General features: G+C 42.4%; 1 protein-coding gene across 2 annotated transcripts; it reads left to right on the top strand.

Annotated features, from left to right (window-relative positions):
• The first annotated feature begins 1,071 nt into the window (after positions 1-1,071).
• ZDHHC22 (zinc finger DHHC-type palmitoyltransferase 22) lies at positions 1,072-12,526 on the top strand. 2 transcript variants are annotated; one of them, XR_007774706.1, is made up of 4 exons: positions 1,072-1,435; positions 2,665-3,240; positions 7,223-8,930; positions 9,006-12,526. XR_007774706.1 is itself a non-coding variant. In XM_050955747.1 (3 exons), the coding sequence occupies exons 2-3, from the start codon at positions 2,679-2,681 to the stop codon at positions 7,486-7,488; spliced, it is 828 nt and encodes a 275-aa protein (XP_050811704.1). In that variant the 5' UTR covers positions 1,072-1,435; positions 2,665-2,678; the 3' UTR covers positions 7,489-12,526. The 2 variants fall into 2 exon arrangements, 1 of the variants encoding a protein (XP_050811704.1); XM_050955747.1 differs by having other exon boundaries at positions 7,223-12,526.
• Positions 12,527-24,511: the final 11,985 nt, after the last annotated feature.

The following is a 24,511-nucleotide window of genomic DNA, read 5'->3' as shown; positions in this document are numbered from 1 at the left end:
TAAGAAAAAAAAGTTATTTATGCAACAAAACAAAAAAGTATTAAATAAAAAACATCTGACTGTCACTAACCCTCACAGTGTGTGTAGAGGGGTGAGGGGGTAGTTCTTGTCTCACAATGTGTATCTCCTTAGAAGCTGAGACACAGGAGCACACTTCAGTCCTTCCCTGCCATGCACTCCACTTAGATGTGAGTGATGGGCCTCCCTGGCAAAAGCAGAGCCTGCTAATGAGTCTGAATCACAGGATGGTTTTTAGGAAAGGGATCAATCCTAGGACCAGTTTGCAGCCACCAACCTGTATTTTCTTTCACCTGTGACCAGTTCAGAATTTGAATCTTGGTCTCCAAAGGTTCAAAGCACTAAGCCAGGGAGCCTCCTTGTGCCCCTTTCAAAGGTCAGACATTTATTTGACAAGCTGTGAGTGTTTGTCAATGTCTTGTGTGTGTTTGTATGTGTGTGCGCACATATTTTGGAGAGAGGGAGCAGTGCATGTGTATTGTGTGTTGGGGGGAAGAGAGTGCTAGTTACTCAGCACTTATGGACGTGGAGTAATTAGAGCTCTGTGCACAGGTTCTCTGGGACCCGTTTAACATACAGCACAGCGCACTTCACTCCCCTCCCTTCAATGCTCATTAGTTGACTAGGGTGCCAGAGGTCCTGGATCTGGGCAAAAAAGAGGAGGCTGCCAGCCGAGAGAGAGACAGACAGAGAGAGACAGAGAGAGAGAACCCCTCCCAGACTTTCCAGCCTTCACAAAAATGTTCCTCAGGGCTGCTGCTCTTCCCAGGAGTGGCTCGTCGGCAGCAGGCTAGACGTTTCCACCCTCCCCCTCTTCTGAGGCACCTGCTGGAGCAGCAGTTTCCAGCCGGCCGGGCTGCAGCAGGCAGGACCTGCTCTGGGCTCTGGGTGACTGAGCTCAGATTCTTCTTCCTTCCCGTCTCCTGCCCCACTGCCAGCAGCTCCACGGTGCTACAACCGGTGGAACTGGGGGGCTTTCAGAGAGCCCAGGCTCCAGGGCTCATAGGGACACCTTCCCACTGCGTACGGGGTGCTGGTAGGGTGGGAGGGACCCCAGGTGCCGGGGCCCGGCGGCACACAACACTCTGGCTGGTGCTGCAGGGACAGCTGCCTCCAGTGCCGCGGCTCCCAGGAGGGCTCCTGCCAGAGGCACTGAAGGGACAGCTCCCTATTTCCTGCTGGGGGTGCTGAAGGGACAGCTCCCCACTCAGCACAGGGCGGTTCCTGCTGGGGGTGCTGAAGGGACAGCTCCCCATTGAGCCGCCTGCGGCTGTTGCGAGAGGGCTGCAAGGGGGAAGCTCCTCGAGCCTCTGCTGTTCACACCGCGGCTGCTGCTAAGCCAGCGGCTGGCCTCGAAGGGCCACCAGCTTCTTCCCAGCTCCCCTGGACTCCGGCCACAGCAGATCCAGGCAGCCAGGTAACAAGAGCAACAACTATGCACTGCTAAAAACAGCAAGCAAGGGGATTTCAAGGTTATTCCGTGCGCCAGCCAGACAGCAAGCCGGGCGAGCGGCGTGAGCTGATCTGGAGACTGCCCAGCGGTCCCGCCAGAACCAGGCTGGGGCTGCCAGTGTGGGCACCACACAAAGTTCCCAGTGGCTACTAAATCTTTAAAGTGTAAGGGACAAATGTGCTTCTGATTTAAGTTCCAGGCTGAAGTTTCCTTACAGTGGTGGATAAGGTCCAGCCGGGGAGTGTAAAAAGCGGGCAGCGCTGGAACAGGCGGCTCCCTGCTTCATTTATTTGTCATAGGTCCTTGTACCCTTGTACCTTTGAAATGTGTCTGGCACGGATGGAAAAAGAAAGAGCTAAAGGTAGTCATCGCTGTGTTGGGGGAGCTGACATGGACCTGCCGAGATGGCTGCTGTTTTGTACCTTTGGTTTTCAGGGGATTTTGTTTGCTTGTTGGTGTAATCACGTGTATTGACTATACAATAACGACAGACAGACACACACACAGCGCTCTGCCGCTGTTACAGAGTTCCTCGCACAACGCCGAAGGTTGCAGCTGGAGCAGCAATTAGCAGGTGTTTTGTGCATTTCCTAATTTTGCGCATGTAGGGACAACAGTCATTGAGGTAATCTGCAGATCTGTGGCTGCCTTCAACGGGTAAATTAGAATTCTGGATCTGATTCGTGTTGCAGTGGATTAGAGCAACCACCCTTTCTCGCTTCCCTTCTTCCCCCACCTTCCTTCTGACATGCAACACAAAAATTGACCCTGCCTGTAACAGGAACTCCTGTAGTAGAGAAATGGGGAGCCGCGGAGCGAGCTTGGTGCTGATGCAGCCGGCAGACAGAGGCTCCAGGCACCGCAGCCTCTGGGATCACAGTGGCAGTGCCGCCTGCAAGCTCCCTGAAGCCAGGCACTGACTGGGGCTGTGACAGTAACAGCTGGGAAATGAGGAGCGATCGTTCCCCAAGTAGCTTGTCTCTGTCACACGCCACTGAACTGGTGCGGGTTTCATTGCAGGGGGTGAGTGTGGCAGACGGGAGGGAGGGGCGGGGGAGGGCAGGAGAGATGGCATTACCAGGAGCAAACAGGGGAGCCGAGGGGAGGCGGAGGGGATGGGGAACCTGGAAGGAAATGGACGCAAGTATCCGTCCGAGGCGGTGATGTTTGTTCTCTTCTTGCTCTCTCTGCAGGAATGTAATCCACAATGCTAGTTCTCAGGGTGCTCAATGTTGCTGCTCCAGCCTACTTCCTGTGCATCTCCTTAGTGACCTTCGTCCTCCAGCTCTTTCTCTTCATCCCCAGCATGTTCAAAGACCCTTCCACCACCCCACTTTTCTCTCCTGCTCTGCTGCATGGGGCCCTGTTCCTCTTCCTCTCAGCTAATGCCCTGGGGAACTACATCCTTGTGATACAGAACTCCCCTGAGGACCTGGGCAAGTGCCTGAACTCGGGCAGAGGAGCCGAAGTGGTGGCGGACCAGCCGGACGGAAGCAGGTCCCCTTGCTCAGCCTTGCCCAGCACCCACTTCTGTAGACTGTGTGCCAGAGTCACCCAAAGGCATGACCACCACTGTTTCTTCACAGGGAACTGCATCGGGAGCAGGAACATGCGGAACTTCATCATGTTCTGCCTCTACACCTCCTTGGCTTGTCTCGACTCCCTGGTGGCAGGGGTGGCTTACATTTCTGCAGTGCTCTCTATGTCCTTTGCAAACCCACTGGCCTTCCTCACCCTCCTGCCTCACTCCATCAGCCAATTCTTCTCAGGTAAGTGGCCTCTCTCCCAGAGAAAGAACATGGACTCCCTTTGCTCAAATGTGTGACGTGGGTCCTGCTCTTTCCTAGGCAACTTTGTGAGGGGTGGAGGGCGGGGAAAAGGAAGGGAGAGGTTTCTGTGCTGATGGATCTCTTCATTGAGGTTTGGTGTACATTTCCTGCAGTACTTTAGCACTGTGATCAAAGGCCCTACTGAAATCGAGGCTGGGCCCCAGCCAGGTTCCAGACACAGCCCTCTTCATAATTTGTTAGGTTCTAAAAAAAAAAACCCAAACCCAGTGCCTAAGACAGAGCGTCAGTGAGCAGGGCTGGTGGGCACAGAGACAGTCCAGTGCAACTAGAGAGCAGGAGAAAGAATTTCACTCATTATCCTCCCTGGGTGCCTGGGCGTGGTTCTCAATTTCTTCAGAGGGAGAAACCATATCCTAATAGAGATTGACTGGGGGACACTTCCCCTTCCATTTGCCATCACCTGGTCTCTCCTCCACTCCCATTAGACACACACCCAGCCCCATCACCTTTCCCATTCACCATCATCCAGCCCCACCTCCCCTTCCATTCGCCATCATCCTGCCCCAACTCCCCATCATAAAACACACACCCAGCCCCACCTTCTTTCCCATTAGACATCACCCAGCCCAATCACCCCTCTCATTAGACACAAGCCCAGACCCAGTTCCTTTCCCTTCCCAATAAACACACCTCACCCCACATCCCCTCCCTGTGGCAAGTACAGCAGCTGCTTGCATGGAGAATCAGCGTTAGGAAATTATGCTAGCTTTTTTTAATGCTATCTAGCAGGTGGAAACAAGGAAGAGAAATAGTATGACGTGACCAACCAGCTCTCCGCAGACCTCCAGCTAGTTCTTTGCAGACCACAGTTTGAGAGCCACCATTGATCTCTGAAAGCGCCTCATGCCAAAAACAAATGTATTCAGAGGAATAATGTCTTGCTGATGACCCTGCCTTTTTATGTCTTTCAAGGTGCCCTTTCTCCATCTGCATCTTTTCCTGCCCTCATCAGTTCTCCCCCTACTCCTCTAAATTCTTTTCCTGATCCTACTTCCACAGCTCTGCCTCTGCACCTCTGGTTCTCTCCCTCCTCATCTCACCATGCCCCCGAGCCCCTCCAAATGCACCAAGTCTAAATTTGAGACAAAACCCTAGAATGAAGGGCATTTGAAAAGTCGCTACACAGAAAGCTTATAGACTAGTGGTACTTTGAAAGTGACTAAGTAAAAATGTCATTCTTTTAACCATCAGACCTGCAGCCTGTGTGTATCAGAATCAGAACTCCTCACTTTACTAAAACAGGACTTCTGCTCTGACTCCTGCAGAGCCACTCAGTGCAGGGAGAGGACCAGGATTGTATTCTGGGGTCATGAATCCACAGGACTGTTACTATGTTTTGATTGCAGAAACTTGCTAATGATACATGAGCCACAAGGAACCCAGCTTGCTTTTCAGATTCCAGGCTGAGAAGGCTGGCATTTAAAAACAAACAAGCAGCAATTTACTTAGAAAAGTATCCCATTTTGGCATAGTAGTCACTGAAAGACAACAGACATGGAACCCTGTCATGAGATTTTGGTCAAGTCACTTTTCCAAGTAGAACCACATTTTAAATAACATTGGATAAACTTCTTCAGAATGAATAACGCCAGACTTGATGCTCTCCTCTTCTAAGCTATGCTTGACACAGCAAAATGGAGTGGGGGAAAAGGTGAGGAGGTCACCAGGGAGCTGGTTATGGCTGTTTGATTCTGTGGGCTGATCTTTATCAACCCTGGCATATGTTAGAGCAAAACCCTAGGCTTCACTAACTTATGCCACCAGTGTATGGCCCCTAAGGGACCATGTATTAACTGAGGATCAGTGCAGCAGAGCAGAACTCCACCATACTCCAACACATCCTTTTCCTCCTCTGACATGCTCTCTATGGTGGCAGCAGGTGACCACTGGAATAGGAGATGGATCTGCAAGTTTTATACCAGCTAGATTAATTCTCAGCTGGCTAGTTGTGGCCAGAATCTGTGATCAGGAGGCACAAAAGAGCCAGCATGGATATCAGAATTTGTCCCAAAATCTATAAATTCAGCATAATGATTCAGCATTTCTGGCATAAATAATGTGCAGCAATAAGAGTGAGATCACATCAAGTTCACAAGGAACAGAAGTAAATTTGGATTTAAAATGGTCTCTGGTAATGACGGGCAAATGAGGGGCATTTTTGTAAATGTCTGTCAGATTGGATCTACTGACAAAACTATAGACTACTGTTTATTTGGATAACCTAAGAATAGGATGAACAAACCTTATGTCCATTAAGTATGGCTCAGGGAAGCTTTATACTTGCAAAAAGAGACAAAGGATTCCTCTTCTCACAACATGGTGACTTTCTGAATCGTGGCCTCAAATAAATCTTGCAGGCTTGTTGCAAAATCCCCAGCTCCCAACAGAGCATTATCAGGAAAAATGAACCAATCTCTATCACTCTTGCTTCCAATAAATGCTGAGAAGCTCATGCTTGTATCTGACCTTTCTATTCAATATTTCAAGTTACCCTCACTAACCAAATTAGTATGAGAATTCTTCACCTCCTTAAGGGGATCTGTTCTTCCCTTACCATGTTGTGCATGATGTCTATTGGGATCTGACAATGAAAGAAAGGTGATATTGAATTTAAAAAGCAATGTTTAATGGTTCAAGAGTTCAGGACTGAAAAGCCAGATGCTGTAGTCTGTTTGAAAAAATTCATCCTGTAAATGTTCTCTCCTAGCCAAGTCCCAAACTTGAAGTGAAGTCAAAGTGTAATCTAGCCAACAGCTAGACTATTAATTTCAGCATTTCAAGATGGAGAAGCTGGAATTCATAGATTTTAAGGCCAGAGGGGACTATTAGATCATCTTCTCTGAACTCCTGTATAACACAATTCCAATAACAGGAGGAGCCATGAGCTACTTACTGCCAGCCACCCAGCCCTGTTTTGGTGACTCCTGGTGAGAGAGGATGAGGCAGGACTGGCTATAAGACTAGCCAGCACTCCTGCACCATTCCCTATGATGACTTCTGCTGAGAGAGGCTTGGATTAGAGTAACTTGAGTTATCCCCCCTGCACCATTCCTACATTCTTCTCTTCAGGAGGGAAAGGTGACATTAGAGAGGTTCTTTTAAAAGACCTGTAAGGAATTAGTTATGATACATTTCATAGTTATATCAGTACTAAAAATATTGGCAGATCCTGAGCGGGTGCAAATTGGCCCATATACTGATATCATACTATAGAGAGAGAGATATATAGGGCCAGAACTATAGCTGCTGTAAATTTTCACAGCTCCATTGACTTCAATGGAATTAGGCCAATTTGCACCCGCTCAGGATCTGCCCATATTTTTTAGTACTTATATGTGTATAAAATTATATATAACTTTTTCAAAACAATGATTAGAAGTACCTGTCAGATTCAATGTTTCCATAAGTCTTTTAGCGTGCTGTAGCCATGTACACAAGAGATGCTACTGTCCTGCAAGCTAGTGCATTGTAGATTCAGACCCTGCTTTGCTGTGCAAAAACATCCCATGTAGACAGGCCCTATGTCATTGAGGCACTTTTGAAAATGTTACTAACAATGATTAAAATACATTTTATATTTTGTGGAATTTTCACAAGCCCTGATGCTACATATTAACAGTATAAACCCTAGTCTAGTCTAACCTTTACTATTGTAATATTTTTCCCCAACAGTGTTAGTTGCACTGATTATCATGAATGAAATACTTCAATTAGAATAATTAGAATGATTAATCCTCTTTTTCCTTCTAGCTCTCCAGTTGTATAATTGTTATAGAATATAATTCAGTTTCCAGGGCTCTGCAAATTGAATATTTCTGGATTGCTAATATACTAATATGTGGGGTGTGTATAAAATGTTGTTTCTATTTTCTCTTCCCCTCTCCTGGCTCTGGAACTGCAGGAGCTCTCCTTAGCTCTGAAATGTTTGTCATTCTCATGCTGTACCTCTGGCTTGGAATTGGACTTGCCTGTGCTGGCTTCTGTTCCCACCAGATACTGTTGATTTTACGAGGGCAAACTCGCTACCAGGTGCGGAAGGGGATGGTGGGAAGAGCCCGGCCCTGGAGGAAGAACCTGCAGGATGTCTTTGGGAAGAGGTGGCTAATAGGACTTCTCATTCCTATGCTAAACGTGGGAAGTGACTATCACAGGCATAAAGACAAGTAACTCTCCACAACACACACACACAGATATACCCCTACTTTCTCATACTCTGCTACAACATGGCAAAGTTGGGATAGTCCCCCTCTCAGTAGTGCAGACTCTGTGGGGGAGGGATTGGCTAGCAAACTGAACAGGCATAAGGGATTGTCTTTCTGTTCTGTGCTTGTACAGTGCCTAGCACAATGGGGTCCGCATCCATGACTAGGGCTCCTAGCTGCTATGTTAATACAAATAATAAATATTAATAAGGAGATCACAAACCATGTAGATGAAGAGATACGGCCGCTTTGTAGACACATCACTGCACCTGTATACAAGGCAACAGTCTCTGTACTATTAGAAAACGAATATTCAAATCCTCCTTTAGGCGCCTTTCTCACTCTTTTATCTCCCCTCTGTCTCTTGCTCTCTCTCTCTTATTTAATCTATGCCTTCTCCCACAACTGGCAGCAGGATCCTTCTCCAACTAGCTGATAGCCTATGCTATCATGACTAGATTGTAAGCAAAGTATATGTTCCTGGGGGGGGGGGGGTTTCCAAGTTGGAGCTTTATGAAGCATAAAGTGACCTGAGACAGAAAGAAGCATTTAACAATAAAACTGTAGTGCAGCCAAACCCTCTAGGAAGAGGCTGCTAGGAAGGCAGAGAGAGTCTAGTCTCCATAGACTAGAAATTAGGGATGGAAAGGACTTATTAGGTCTCTTGATCTCCAATTATTCTTGATCTCTTCCCTTCGTAGGTGTATGAAGGGATAGCAGCTAATAGACTGACCACGAGGCCTGTCAGGATTGCAGCTCTTTTGGCTGCTTCTCAGAGTATTTCTTCTTCAACTCCCCACCTCCAACCCTTGCCTTATGACACAGTCCATGGCACAATTGTCTATCTGGCTCCAACGACCAGCAAGCAGATCTAATAATGGACCTTGGATCAAATAAGGCAGAGATACAAGGAAAGAAAACTGTGAGCATGAATGGAAAAGATGCATTTGAGAGTTGGGCTGTGTGTGACAGCGGTAGGCTGGGGGTGACTTGTGTGAGTGAGTGACAGAAAGTGCAAGCACACAGACTGGCCTGGCAGGATAGTGTAAGTGGCAGCACTTAAATGTACATCCTGATGTAGCACACAGTCAAAGATGGTTCTTCCATGTTGAGTGGTGGACAGAGTTCAGACCTCACTGGAAGACAATGGGGTTCTCCAAAGACACTTTGCTATAATTTTGTAGTAGTATTAAAAATTAACAAAATTATTACCTCAAACATTCCTGCCATACCTTTACCATAGACTCTTCAGAGGTTCTCAAACTGGGTGGGGGGAGCATGAGAAGCTTTAGGGAAAAAATTACTGCACATATTCAGAGCTGGGTGGCCAGAGAGTGGTGGCCATACCATATCATGCCATCCTTACTTCTGCGCTACTGCTGGCAGTGGTGCTGTCTTCAGAGCTGGGTGCCTGGCCAGCAGCTGCCACTCTCCACTCTGCCTTCAGAGCTGGGCAGTCAAAAAGTGGCAGCTGCTGGCCAGGTGCTGGTGGGGGGAAGGTCAAGTAAATTACAACAGACACAAAGAAGGGGGGGGGGGGTGCGATTAAGTTTGAGAACAAATGCTTTAGGACATTTCCTCCAGGTATAGTGGAGTACATTCATCATGCTGTTTCTCCAACAAAGAAATTAACGGAGTTACTATTGCGATTAATCAGCCCAGAATGTCAGTATGTCCTGCTGCAGCAAACCCCATCATATCAGTGCTGAGACACCATGCTGATAGGTGCCTTAAAAAAAGACACTACCACATTTCAAAAATTATCACAGTTCTTTATTCCCAGGGGCTTATTATAATGAGAAGAAGCCTCTGCTATGGTCATGTTTGCATCAGCCAGTGTGGCCTGGATGGGAATCCACTACTTCTCTTAATAGACTGGAGGGACCACTATTAAGCAATGAAAGCCGTATTTCTTTCTTGAACACCACTCTTAATCTACCCTGGGGGAGGAGCATAATACCCTGCTATCAAAGTTGTGTTTCTCCCATAGCAGTGCACAGCTGTCATTCCTACAGACTTTAGAACTGGCTCTCAGACAGCTCTAGCATGATCCCAGAGTGTACACAAATAACAGACACAGTACATTGTGATGAGCTGCGTGACCTTGAGAATATACTGCAGAAATAACTAGCTGTGTAGGTAGAACACACATAAACAATACTCTTTCCACATTGAATGTGTGTTCGCATGAACACACCAGTATTAACATGTATAGTATGCTGTATTTTCACTAACAGACAACAATAAATTGTTTTGATTTTTTAAGTTATCTTCTAGATGTTGTGATCTTTAACTGCTCTTTTGTTCTATTTGTGTGTGTGGACATGTATGTGTATAACAGCATGTTTAGCCATCTTATATGTACAGTAGGAAGAAATTAGGAGTCAGGTCTTCTGGGTTCTTTTCCTGGCTCTGCCACTAATTCACTGTGTGACCTTGGGCAAGCCACTTCATCTCTCTACTTTAGTCACCCCTTCTGAAAATGGATCTAATAACATAGGAAGGTTGTGATGTTTAATTTGCGTTTGTAAAGTGTTAGGAAGTCCTCAGACAAAATGTGCTAGAGAAATGTTACTATTATTATTATCCACAGACTGCTTGTCCAAGTGAATTACTACATACAAGTACCTATACAACAGAAGAGTTCACCTTGACAGTATCTCAACTAGGAAATGAATTGTTTCTGACAGTCCCCTTGTTATTGGATTGTGAGGAAGCACTTTGCACTGTATGCCTGGCCTTAGAAGTATTCCCAGGATTATTCTTATTCCACAGTCTAGCTGATCCAACTTCCTCTTCTCATCACTGATTCTATGTTTTATTCCTAAAGGGGACAGACTTGCAAGACTTCAGCCAGTAGCTTTTCTGTGTCAGCACAAATTATGAAATTATGTTGTGGAATTCTCATCCTCTGCATGTACCATTTTATTGGCACTGTCAGTTTGGTCAATTCCTGCTATTCACTGCCTGAAGGCATGTTACCTCAGACTGTCATCTCACCAGGTATCACATACTAAGAAGGGTGGGGCCAGCTCAGTACTTGGAAGGGGGACTCTTCCAAGGAAAACCCAGATATTACACAAAGTAATGCTAGTGATTCAGTAAAAATCACTTTTCTCTCCAAGTCAGTAACCAGTGCCCCAGCCTGATGCTAGAGACAGCTATGCTGACAGAAGGTCCTGACCATTTCAGTCATAACAAATTTCCAAATTTTTAACAAGTGTTAATCCTGGTATCATAGCCAAATTGCAGTATGGGGAACTTTATTGTGACTCCCTAAAATTCCTCCTGCAATTTCAGTTATTCCTCACTTCCTGACCTAAATTGATGTGTTGGGTTAATGTGGGCTCTTAAATAGCTTTTCTGAACCATGCTACAGCTGCCTGCATTTTAGTGGTACTGAAGTGACTTCTGCTTGTATATCTTCTTGCAATTAATGTCTTTTGGAATGAAAGGCACTATAGAAATGTAACATTATTGTGGTATTGTATGTTGGCTTATTGCTCTGCTCTCCTCCCAACTCTGTGAACTGCAACATCCAAAATCTAAGAGTGGTGAGTCCCTTGGGAGCAGCATATGTCAAAGCTTCTCACTTATCCAACCACCTAGACATCTCTTCTATATGGTACCTAAGGTTTCATCAAAATCCCAGAGGGAAAAGAACCCAAATTTTAACAACTCCAACCAGAACCTTTGCTCCTGGCTGAGACTTGGCAAATTAGGTCCAAGCCCAAGAGCAACATAGTTACTTTCAATAAATTCTCAGGAAATCAGTTTGATGGTTCTAAAGTTTGATAAAAGTAAAGAAAAAAACTCTTCCCATTTTCAGCTTTTGGAAGCTTTTTCTTAATGTTCAGAATAACAATAACAACAATTATAATAATATAAACACATTTTGCAAAGTGATGGTTTCTAACAGTGGCTAACTGCTTCTACTATTTTGAAAACTAAATATTAAGGGCTTAGTCATGTTTGAAAGCCCAGCATTGTGCTGAGAGTGGTGTGAAGGTGGAGTGCACCATATGATTCTCCAGGGGTTAGGGGGTATTAGATGCTGCTCTCTGAGTCCAGTCAGGTGTGCTTTATTGGCTGGTACAGGGTGAGGGAAGCTGATTCATGGCTCCATGTCTTGCACCCTCTTTGTTGGCTGTGAACATGTATGGGGACCAGGCACATTCTGACCCTTAATATGGTTTAAGATACTGACTTTGAAAAGCGGCTATTTCAAAAAATGGTGATTTCGCTGAAGTCTGAAAAAGTCCTAGAAATGACAGTTGAGACTAAACCAAATGAAAGCTTGCAGTGCAATGTCATTGTCAGAGAAGACGAGCAGCCATCTTCTGCACTTGGCCACCATAAGCTGGAAGTGAGGACAGCACGTAGCAAGAAAGAATTTGGCCTTGCTTAGGCCAACAAAAACATTTGCACAGGTGCAGTGTTACTAACAGGGGTAGACAAAGTGACAGATTCATGAGAATAAAAAGGGAGCATGAATAACTGGTTTTGAGTCTGAGTGTCTGTAATTATAAGTTTCTTGCTGGAGTTGCTTTACTGATAAGTAGAAAGTATGAGCTTTTTTGCTGTTGGTATGGAAACAGTCAGTCCATTAGGGGTTTCTTTGAGTTTTGCTTTGTTTTGAGTTACCTATAAAAGAGTTTAGTTAGCGTGGAGAAGCCTGGAAGAAGTTCTTTTAAGAGGATTTCTATGAGCTTGGAGCCTGACTGCTACCTCCCCACTGGCTAGGAGGGAAGCCGGCCACCAGAACCCTGCTGCTGACACTCAACACCATCTCAGACTTTGGGTAACTATATTTTGGAGTGCTCTAAACTATTGTGATTTTAGAGGTACTCAAGAAAAACAAGGATTTTTAGGTGGAAGCACTCTTGTGTGTGCCAATCAGATGGAGGTGCTGTATCCCCCATTGATTTATTTCCTGACACCACCTGAAAAACAGAGACTAGTTACCACAGCTTTCAGTTCATTTAACCCTGGGTAACACCTCACCCAGCCAGGAAAACTGAGTCCCGACTTCAAACCACAGGATCCAATTTCAAACCTCCCAACTTTCAATCCCAGCCCAAACACCAGATCCAATCTAGGACAGGCTGTCTGAGTTGAGCCTACAGCCATTTCAGATAGTCCCATGCCTGTCAGGTTAGCCATGAAATCTTGAGCTGATTCAGAAAATCATGTACATGGATGATGAAGTTGGCAAGCACAATCAGTCTGGCAAATCCTCTAATCCTGCAGCAAGAAATTCATTAGCTCTAAGTACGGACTTTGCTGCACAGTGGGGCAATCTGCACATTAGAATCATCTTAACTCAGTCATGGGACTCACATACAAGATGGAAATTCTGTATTAGATCAAGTGTTTGAGTAGGAGACCCCCTGTATTTTAGGCTGGTTGCAAACACACAGCCACAAAATCTCTCATTTGCTCACATTGTATTGAATGTGACATTCTGTATTCCTATGTCCACCCTTTTTTCAAACTATGATCCATTTTATACAAACTATGCCTTGTAAGGTATCTCCTGAAAACTCATGATTTGCTGATCATTATTGTCCTGGTAAAATATGTGTGGCAACATTTTAAAAGTTATAAGATTCCAATGTATGATGTTACTAAGACATATTCCAAATCTGGGAAAGCAGCCACTATCCAGTTCCTCAGAGATAAAAGGCAAATTGATGCCTCAGCCAGGTGTCAACAGAATCAAATGGACTATCACTTGTTTAAGAGGCCATTCTTTGGCAGGAAAAAGGGTGTGAGTGAGAAATGGCAAAAAAAATCTGGAGGTTCCCATCCCCCTATACTTTCTGTCTCCTGAACCCCAGCAGGAGATGATTCTCAAAGAAGAGGGAAAGTGTAAGAATGTGGGACAGACACCCTAAGATAGCTCTCCCTTAATCTCTACTCATGGAATCAACAACACTTGAAGGACAAAGGAAGCATCACTGGACTGTGGAGGGATCCTGGCAGAAATAAATTCAGCCAGTAAGACTGCTAGAACATGTGGTGAGAGAGAGACTTTTGCTTTGAATTCACTTAGCTTGTTAAGTTAGGTATTAGTTGTGTTTCACCTTTTATTTCTTTGTAACCAATTCTGACTTTTATGCCTCATTACTTGTAATCACTTAAAATCAATCTTTCTATAGTTAATAAACTTGTTTTATTCTTTTATCTAGACTATTGTGTTTGGACTGAAGTGTTTGGGAAACTCCATTTGAGATAACAGGATTTGTGCATATCATTTTCTATTAATAAATGACAGATTTTCTATGAGCTTGTATTATCCAGAAGAAGAGACCTGGCAGTACAAGATGCTCATTTCTGGGGGAAGTCTGGGACTGGGAATTTGCTGGCATTGCTCTGCAATGTAATTCATAGCACTCATACAGTATAGCTGGGAGTAATTTACATGCTGGAGGCTATGTATGAGTAGACCAGGAGTGATTGCTCTCACAGTGAAGCAGTGTAAAAGACACACCAGGCTGGAGAATTGAGGTGACACAGCTGTTCAACAGTCTAGATTGTAACCTGGGTAATGTCACAACTTGGCTGGTAACAACTTCGATCCATCATCATTATCTAACCAGATCTTATTATCTTCTGGGAAAGAGGAGTTTAAGGGGGAAGATGGGTATTGTGTTGATGGAGAAGGAGAGCAAAGGAGTGGAAAACCTGGCAAACTTAGCAGTGGTGCCAAGACTGACCAAGAGATGATAGGGTGAAAATGGACAAGTTAAATATGAGGTTCCAGTTAAATATTTCAGCATTTTGGGATGCATAAGAAGATGGATAACAATGCAGGAAGTTGGGAAATGATAACCCCTGTCTATATAACTCTGATGCAACCACACTGGGATATTACATTCAGCATTACATACCTCAGACAAACTGGAGGTATTTCAAAGAGGAGCAACAAATAATTAAGGAGATGAGAGATGGATTTACCAAAAATTATTTAAAAAAACCCAATATCTGTTTATTTTGGATAAATTAAAGTGGGGAGTGTGTGTGTGTGTGGAAAGGATATGAAAATCATCTATAAGTATTTGACAGGAGTAGGAAGAATTATTTGGATGGGATCAGCAGGTATAACTAGGAGTGATGAGATCAATGTAAGAAAGTAAAATATAGGTTGAATTTCAGAAAATACTTCCAGACAGTGAGATCTGTTAGACAGTGAAATAATCTTCCGATGGAAGAGGCTGAAGCTCCATCACTTGGGAGATAAAACTAGAATGGCTAAAACACTAAAGGCAGGGAACAATCCTGCATTGATGAGAGGATGGGGTAGGGAGATGGACTAGATAAGACCTCATATTTTTCCTATCTCCAGTTTCTTTGAAGAAACAAAGATATTTGCACTAGTGCCAGATATAACAATTGGGAAACAAACTTAAATGAGAAAAGGCAAGATGCTGAAGGCATTTAGTTAGCATTTCTTTATACACGGTGATGCCTACAAAACACTTGGCAAGAGGAGTTAAGCTGCTGGTGAGCTAATATTGTCTCATTATTTCCATGTATTCCCCCCTGTCTATCTGTATCAATCTGTGGTATTTTGTCTTATACCTAGATGTAAGCTCCTTGGGACAGGGACCATCTTTTTGTTTTGTTTGTACAGCACCTAACAGAATGGTCCAGGACTTGGGCACCTGGTATAAGACTAAGGCTCCTAAGTGCTAAAGTAATAAAAATACAATAATAAATAACATAATAAAATGAAAAAGGATGTTAAGTGAGTAAAAAAATTAATCGTGATTAATCACATTGTTAAACAATAATAGAATACTATTTATTTAAATTTTTTGATGTTTTCTACATTTTCAAATATATTGATTTCAGTTACAACACAGAATACAAAGTATACTGTGCTCACTTTATATTTATTTTTGATCACAAATATTTGCATGGTAAAAAAGAAACAAAAAATAGTATTTTTCAATTCACCTAATACAAGTACTGTACTGCAATCTCTTTATCATGAAAGTTGAACTTACAAATGTAAAATTAGGTACAAAAATAACTGCACTCAAAAATAAAACAATGTAAAACTTTAGAGCCTATAAGCCCACTCAGTCCTACTTCTTGTTCAGCCAATTGCTCAGACAAACAATTCTGTTTATATTTACGGGAGATAATGCTGCCTGTTTTGTGTTTACAAGTGTTCGCATGGCACTATTGTAGCCAGCATCACAAGATATTTATGTGCTAGATGGCTAAAGATTCACATGTCCCATTATGCTTCAACTACCATTCCAGGGAACATGTGTCCATGCTGATGACGTGTTCTGCTCGATAACAAACCAAAGTAGTGTGGACCAACACATATTCTTTTTCATCTTATGAGTCAGATGCCACCAACAGAAGGTGGATTTTCTTTTTCAGTGGTCCAGGTTCTGCAGTTTCTGCATCAGAGTGTTGCTCTTTTAAGACTTCTGAAAGCATTCTCCACACCTCGTCCCTCTCAGATTTTGGAAGGCACTTCAGATTCTTAAACCTTGGGTCAAGGTCTGTAATTATCTTTAGAAATCTCACATCTCACTTCTTGTGTTTTGTCAAATCTGCAGTGAAAGTTTTCTTAAAATGAACAACATGTGCTGGGTCATCAACCAAGACATAACGTGAAATATATGGCAAAATGTGATTAAAACAGAGCAGGGAACATACAATTCTCCCCCAAAGAGTTCAGTCACAAATTCAATTAACATATTATTTTTTTTAATGAATGTCATCAGCATGAAAGCATGTCCTCTGGAATGGTGGCCGAAGCATGAGGGGCATAAAAATATTGCGCATACCTGGCATGTAAATACCTTGCAATGCTGGCTACAACAGTGCCATGAGAACATCTGTTCTCACTTTCAGGTGACGTAAAAAATAAGTGGGCAGCATTAGCTTCCATAAATGTAAACCAATTTGTTTGTCTTAATGTTTGTCTGAACAGGGAGTAGAACTGAGTGGACTTGTAGGCTCTAAAAGGTTACATTGTTTTGTTTTTGAGTGAAGTGATGTAACAAAAAAAAAATCTACATTTGTAAGTTGCACTTTCACAATAAAGAGATTGCACTACTGTACTTGTCTGAGGTGAATTGAAAAATACTATTTTTTATCATTTTTACAGTGCAACTATTTGTAATAAAAATAATAATATAAAGTGAGCACTGTACACTTTGTATTCTGTGTTGTAATTGAAATCAATATATTTGAAAATGTAGAAAAACATCCAAAAATATTTAATACATTTCAATTGGTATTCTATTGTTTAACGGTGCGATAAAAAACTGCGATTAATCATGATTAATTTTTTTTTAGTTTTTAATTTTTTTAGTTAAGCGCATGAGTCAACTGCAAATAACTGACAGCTCTAAAAATAAAATAATAACAATAAAATACACCAGTGACCACATTCTACCCTGACTTACACTTTGTGCCATCTCAGCTGGTGAGTGCAGAATGAGGCCAACTAATTAGTTGATAAAGTGAATAAAATACCAAAGCTTGAAAAAAACAATTAACTGGGCAAACAGAAAAAGTTGTATAAAAAATTGCTAACTGAAAGGAGGTATTAGATCTAAATAGAGTTCTCTGGCCTCCTTGTGCCCCAATCCTGCATCTGTAGCATTATTTCCACATAGTAATTATATATATTCACAAGGGGGAATTAACTATCTGTGGACAAAGTAAAGGATTCATGTATCTCTAAAGCTCTTTCCAGTACAATGACCAGACACAGTAATTTTCAGTGTCTCAATACAGCCAGCAGAGGGCACATCCAAACAGTCTCTTCTTGTTCTTAGACAAAGTGGGTGAGATAATATCTTTTATTTGACCAACTTCTTTTCGTATAAGAGACAAGCTTTTGAGCTACACTCAAAAGCCTGTCTCCTTCGCCAACAGAAGTTTGTCCGGTAAAAGATATTATTTCACCCTCCTTGTATATCTAATATCCTGGGAGCAACACGGCTACAACAACTCTGTTGTTCTTACTCTTCTTTTGTCCTTCCAGCTCAGCCTGGGTAGAATGGTCACAGAAAGCTGTGTCTCCACATCAGTGGGAATAGAACAAAGTTATTTCCTATTTAACTTATGTTTTTTCCCTTTCAAAATAAATTATTGTGACCTGATTTTCAGAAGTGCCGAGTATCCACAACTCCATTTAAAGTCAGTGGGAGATATACCCATCTAGCATTGCTGAAAATCAGGCCCTTTATATAGGACATACAAATAAATACATGAAACTTCAGATAGAATAAGAGAGCCGATCTAAGACTAAACTCCAGTTCTGGAATGGTTTTAAAATGCTGGACAAAAACATCTTTCAGATTGGCTCAGCATGACATCATAGCACCAAAAATAGATCATTCTGATTAGCTCCAAGTGATATACGTTTGTTAGTCATACTCAGGAAATGCCAGGGGAAAACATTTTAAGGTTTTAAATAATTAGTGTTTCCTAATAGTAAATGCCTCAAATATTTTGTGGGGACTGAGATGTGCCTTGCAGTATACCCCAGAGCTATACAAAGAAACAGAATGTGTACAGTAGGCACAACGAGTAGCAATGCCTTTGGTGGTAAAATGCAGTGTCACAGTATGGCAAAAGTAGTGAAATGCAGAGCTGTACTGCAACTCTAATCTGTCTCATTGTCAGCAGCAGAGAAGCAACAGGAATCTGTGAAAACTCATGCTGCTGCTGATCTTCTAAATACAAGGCCTCAATATAGACAGAGGCTAGAGTTCAGATCACACTTCATATCCCCTCATTTGAGATGATGTTTCCACAATACGGACAGACCACAGGGACTAGGTTGGTAAAGTCTCATAACTTTTCACCTCTAGGTGGGAGGCATGGATCAGTGTTCATATCACACTCCCCATCAGTGCCTGGCCTGGGCTGAGGAAGCTAATGATCCAACCAGCAGACCAAATCTGGTGATGAATCCTGGTCACGTGCCTTCTGAGGCACATTCCACATAGGCTTAGAAGAAGACCTCTAGGTCTTTACTTCAAATCTCACTCAGTTGAAAATTACAGAAAGTGACGTTTTGAGTTGACTACATGAGATTGATTGGGTTTAGGTCAATTCCTAATTGGGACAGGTTTTTGCATTACAAAAGCCATCATCAAAATGGCCCACCGTTGACAGTTGCAGCAGAGAGATGTATGATTGAATGGATCAGGGAGACATGAATTCTCCTTTCAACCCTGTGAGGTGAGGCATGTTGGTGGACTTTGCACAAAAACTGCCTCTGTTGTAGCTGTTTGGTGATTATGCAGAAGACTTCAGTCTCCTGGACTGTCAACCTGTCACTTTTCATACAAGGTAACGTGTATTTTTTAAATATATGAACAAGCTAAACTTGTCGCTTGGGAAGGTTGAATGGAATACAGAGAAAAATAAAAACTTGCTTGGATTAAAAAGAAGCACAGGATTCTTTAAATACCTCATGGCAGAGTATTACATTATCTCCGAAGTACTGAGGCAGAATCGACTATCCCAATACTCCTACTCTCTCTCATCCCTTGTCAAATGCAGGGAAATATTTATTCTTTTTAAACATTGCAGATCACTGTGAAAAGATCACATGGAAAATAGATTCTTTATAAACTGCCTGGGATAGAACTGGAGCCTCTCTCAGTAACTGGACACAATCAAAGAGGAGGAAGCTGGTGTTCTACTAGCTCAATTAGATGCAGAACAAGAGCTGTCTTTTCTGCTCAGGAGATGGAATTTACTTACTGAAACTCCAGAGGAAACATAATTGGGGCACAGTCTACATTTCCAATCAAAGCCTAAAGCTAAGGATTATGCTGAAGTCAAGGTGCTTGGAGGCTGTATGGATTCTTACTGCCTGCAGGAGGTCCCTGAGGCATTAAGAGGATTAGTCTATAGCTAAGAAGAGGGTTCAGAAAAGTTCTTAGTGCTACTTCACAGGAAAATAATCCTTTACGTTAAGCTAGCTAGCTGTTGGATTTCTCTTCCTCTCCACATTAATTTAGGGTGGGATTTTCAATAGCATTTAAATGACTTAGAAACGTAAGCCCCACTTATGAGGGACTTGTGCTCCTAAGTCACTTAGACACTTTTGAAAATTCCACATAGTGAATGCAGTAACAAAAATTGCACTGCTAGCTTAGGTAACTGTACATACTTGAGCTGTTTAGATATCAAATTATGTTTAAAAAATGTCTTCTGTTCCCTGTCTCTCTCTCCCCTCAGGACCCCAAAACATCTATGTTTCTCTAAGAGAATTTTACAAAATAGATACATATAAAACAAACATGGCAGAAGACTAAGAGCCAGAGAGAAATTTTGTATCCATTACTGAAAATAGGCTCGATTCCATCCAGGCAAATGTTTAATCATATGCTTAACTTTACGTACGTGAATAGTCCCATTGACTGTAGCTGAAATAGTCACTTGCTTAATTTTAATCACATTCTTAATTTAGATCAGACTACAGCGCTCAGCATCTTGCAGGACCAAGCTCAATATGCTTTTCTTATTAAAATCTTGTGACTTCCTTCAGCTATATGAAAACACGGCAAATATAATCTATCTTGAGGTTTTTATGACCCCATATGACTTTGATTGCTGTAGCACTATGATGTCATGAAAAGCGGTGTGTGTGGAGGTGAAGTAATGTGCATGGGAATAGTAAGGCAAGCTCTGTTTACACTAGAGAAACTTTCTAACATGATTTCCACTTCACTAATGTTAGCAATGGCAGGCTGTTTAGAAAATTTCCTACTGTTGGCAGGGCTGTGGAATTTACAGTCATTTAATAAAATTTTCTCTTTTGTTTTTCAAAACAGAAATGAATCAGGTTTCTTGTTGGGTGGTGGGATCACAGAGGCAACTCAGCCACTCATTGGACAATTGATTTTGTTTCATTTGGATAATGTTACGGTTACAAATAATGTTGAGATGCCTAGGTATTTATTCAGGCTTTTAAGGTGGTCTAATATCACAGCTATGACAACACAGGCACGACACATAATAAACAATAATTTAGCAGTTGTCAGCTGAGCTCCTTGACGAGCTTTGTAAAGGTAAGTACCATTATCCCCATTTTCCAGCTAGGGAAACTAAGGTGCGGAAATGTGAAGTGACCTGCCCAAGGTGAAGCAAGGAATTGAATCTAGACATCCTCAATTATAGTCACAAGCAATAACATAAATTATTAGCAGCAGGCTGTTTGTACCAAGAACCTTTGAGCTGGGCTGTGAGGCATAGGACTAAAACCCAAGAATTTAAGCCCACTCATATACTCTGAGATGGGTAGGTATTCAGTACAGCCTCTCCATCTAGATGCATTGTTACTTTTATCTTTTTTAAAATCAGAAGAACAAAAAATATTTGTTTAGATTTACTCCCTGTTTTCTTAAGATAGACTAACCCCTTCTAAAAAGATTTAAGACTGTAGCTCCCCCACCTCCTGGTTACTTTAAAGTCTATTTTCTTGTATCCTTGTAAGCAAATTCCTGTATGATTGCTATTCCAGCACTGCTCAGTGCTCAATATTCCGTTCCTCTCTGCCTTCTTCGGTGCTTTTTTTTCCTTCGTTAACAGCTGCCACCCACTCACCGTATTCATGGGATTTTCTGCATTTTACCTCCCAACTTTCATCCTCTCAAATTTCTGAGATTTTAAGTATGAACCATATGGCCACTAGCTCCTCTCTCAAAATTCTCCCATTTTATCTCTCACCTAATGTTATTGTTTAGAATGTGGGAAAGAAATGGAAAATTACAGGTGCTCCGAGAACAGCGGGGGGATTTTCAAAAACACCATATTTATTTATAATTTCAGAAGATTGTTCACAGTCAATAGCAGTTACTGAAACAAGACTGAGCAGACATTATTACATGCCATAATGTCAAATATAAACCAAGATCTTATACAGATTAAAAAGAAAGACCTCAACAATCTTGGAGAAGAAATAGAAAACCGAAGCATATATTAGGAATCTAGAAGTTATTACAATCTAATGACATGAGGTAAAATATTACCTATCTGAACATAACTGGCTATTTCAATTGCATGGGATTTTGAGATCAGATTAAAGTAATTCTGAAAGTTAGCTAGTAATAGTGGGTAGGAGTGCAATTGGAAACTTCACCAGAGAAACTGAAGCCTGTTCCTACGATGTCCATATTCTACAAAGAAAGGGAATTGAAATTATTGCAGTGGGCCATTCATTGAAAAATGAGGGACCCACAAACGATTATCACATCAGAGGCAGGCTATGGTATTAAAGCAAATTTAAACCTTTCCAAAGCTAAGACATTTTTGAGAACAATCAGTCCTGTTGGTCTTGTCCCTATATTGATATCAGATGCATCTGATGGCCTGAGATTTAAAAGAAAGAAATTATACTGAATCCTTGCAAAGCTCCCAGCTGTTTGCTTAGATGTTATCTCAGCAGATTAGCTGTTAGTGCAGTCAGACTAGTAATCACACAGGTTCTTGTAGCACATATGGGTAGAGAGCCCATGATACTGATGGGAACAGGAAAGACATGAGCCAAATCCTAGAATTTTTATTTATTTATTGGTAGAAGTTCGTCTGCTCCTGTTACTTCCATTGACAGGCCTGTGTATGACACTGTAATTAACTCTGTAGCAGCTGGTTCTGATGGCTCAGAGGGGTAGGAATAGAAGTGGAAAACAAGCAAAAGGAACTGGGGAATTTAAAAAAAAAAAGAGAGAGAGAGAAATCCTGTTTTCAAGAAGCAGCTTTTAGGAACAGAGGGAAGAGAAACTATATGTGGAGGAAATAAAGATTTTCAGAGTGTAGACATTTTCAGTGTCTAGATAGTTTCAGTGTCTACTCAAACTATCAAGTATAAGCATCTCTTTAAATCTAATTTTTCTGCCTGTATTACTACTTACCTCAGAAACTGCAACCTGATGGTTGGTAGCAGCATAAAAATAGACAGCGAGCTGACTGGCATAATGGGGCAGCAGCACAGCTCTCTGTTCCCTCCTAACTTCATTGCTCCAAATCTGTCTGGGGGAAAATGAACAAGGTAAGAATGTGAATATGCACGGTGCTCTTCTCTTTGCACCTCAGTCTTTCAGGAAAATAGGCCTATTGACCTTACCTACAGTGCAAATATCTGGAACTCCTAGCAAGCCAGTTTCCACTGGGGCATAGACTTTCACACCTCCGTTTAGACTGTACTTGCTCTAAGCAAGGCTAACCACTTTAAGTCACTCTTCACTGTTATAACCAGCGTAGACAGCAGTAAAATAGTCCCACAATGCAATTAATCTTCCTACTCCCACTAAAGTGCATTGGCCACTATTCAGGTGTTATACATGAGTTTTTACATTCTAATAAAGCACTTTCAAGTTTCCCAGAAGTCTTTTATTTGTGTAATTAGTGCTGCACAAAACTTACTTATTTGTTATTGCTGTGTTAGCAACCCATTTTGGAGCACTCTCAGAAAAAGCCATTGTACAAGCATGCTGCAAGCTAGCACAGAACCAATGGTCGAGTTTTAGTGAATATTCAGGATGGTGAAGCGATCTGGTCCCAGCTGAATTCTGTTATCAAAAATCCTGATATAGGATCATGTCTGAACACTTTGCTGAGCAGATAAAATAAAAGGGACAAAGTTGTAGTATAATTTAAGGACTGGGATGCCATGCACGGAGTCACTCTGAGACAGGAAGCACATGTGTGTGCAATGCCTGATCTTTTGTTAGTCAAGCACAGTGGTCTTCTTAATCCTGAATTAGTACCCAACTGACCTGAAATGATCTGGAATAGCTGGCCTGGCACCCACATGCAATCACCACTCCCTTTTCCATGGTAAGCACAGTTCTCGCCCTCATGATCTGGTCCTGTAATGTTGACGCCAGCTGGTCTTCCTCCTCAATGGGAGGTTCTTCTGCCATGTTGCTCATCCAAAGTCTCAAGAATAACTCTGTCTTGCTAGTTCTGACCCAAAAGCTGCACTCCATCCACTCAGCTGCATCTTGGAGTAATGCACAGAGCTAGCTACTATGGGGATGGGGAAGAGCACAACTTCTCACTAATTTGCAGCATGAATTTTATTAAACTGATGGCTTTTTTCTTTAGCTCTCTGCACATACTGTTAGAGCCACCACCTGTCTTGGGCCACCACCTGTCTTGAGCCACAGGAGTCATTTGGAAATTGATTTGTAGGGCTGCTATAAGAAAATTGCCTCAGATCAGAACTTGCTGTTTGCTCATTCAACCCATCCTCTGTTCTGAGAATACAGAAATAGCCACATTCCCCAGGGTGTTGTGTGAGGAAGGGCTAAAATCTCATAACTCCCTTGAGGCAGCAAAAAGCCTTGCCAACTTTCCCACAAGCCACTACTTTTGGGAGTTGTGTCCGGAACTGCAGTATAGGTACCTAAAGGGTGAGGCCACTGCAACCCTCAACTAGAGTTCTGTATGTGGATGTAGGCAGAACTGCACTCAAAACAGATAGCCAATGTGGTGCTCTGCACCACTGCTACTTACACCAGTGCGATCCCAGTTACTAATAGTTCAGTTCTCTAGTGTTGATGCAACTTTTGAAACTGAAACACAAAGCTTGTTTGGCTGCCAAGGAGCTGCTAACCAGTCATTACAGAGCATGTACAGCTTTTTTAACTCATCCAATCCAATATCAAAATATGTTAAAAATATAACAAATGGAAAGGGATAAAGGTATCCCCAGCCACTCCTCTTTTCAAAAACGTGTGTGACTAAAATTGGTTCACCTCAAAGCAAAGAACTGACAGTACAGTCTCAAGCTAGGTGCTGTGTAACTTTCCATTACCCAATCGTTCTCAAATCAGCCCTGCAGTATCCTCTGCTCCTCCAGTCCTGCCCACCATAGCTTTATCCAGAGATGCTGGAACAATTTGTGTAGTTGGGGTGCTGAGAGCCATTGAACCAAACTGTAGCCTCCATATATAATGGAAACCACTTCAAGCCAGGGTGTGCAGCAG

Source organism: Gopherus flavomarginatus, chromosome 5 (assembly GCF_025201925.1).
Source record: "Gopherus flavomarginatus isolate rGopFla2 chromosome 5, rGopFla2.mat.asm, whole genome shotgun sequence".
NCBI classification, from domain to species: Eukaryota; Metazoa; Chordata; order Testudines; family Testudinidae; genus Gopherus; species Gopherus flavomarginatus.
Note: the sequence above shows the minus strand (reverse complement) of the source record. Positions and strands in the feature narration are given on the sequence as shown.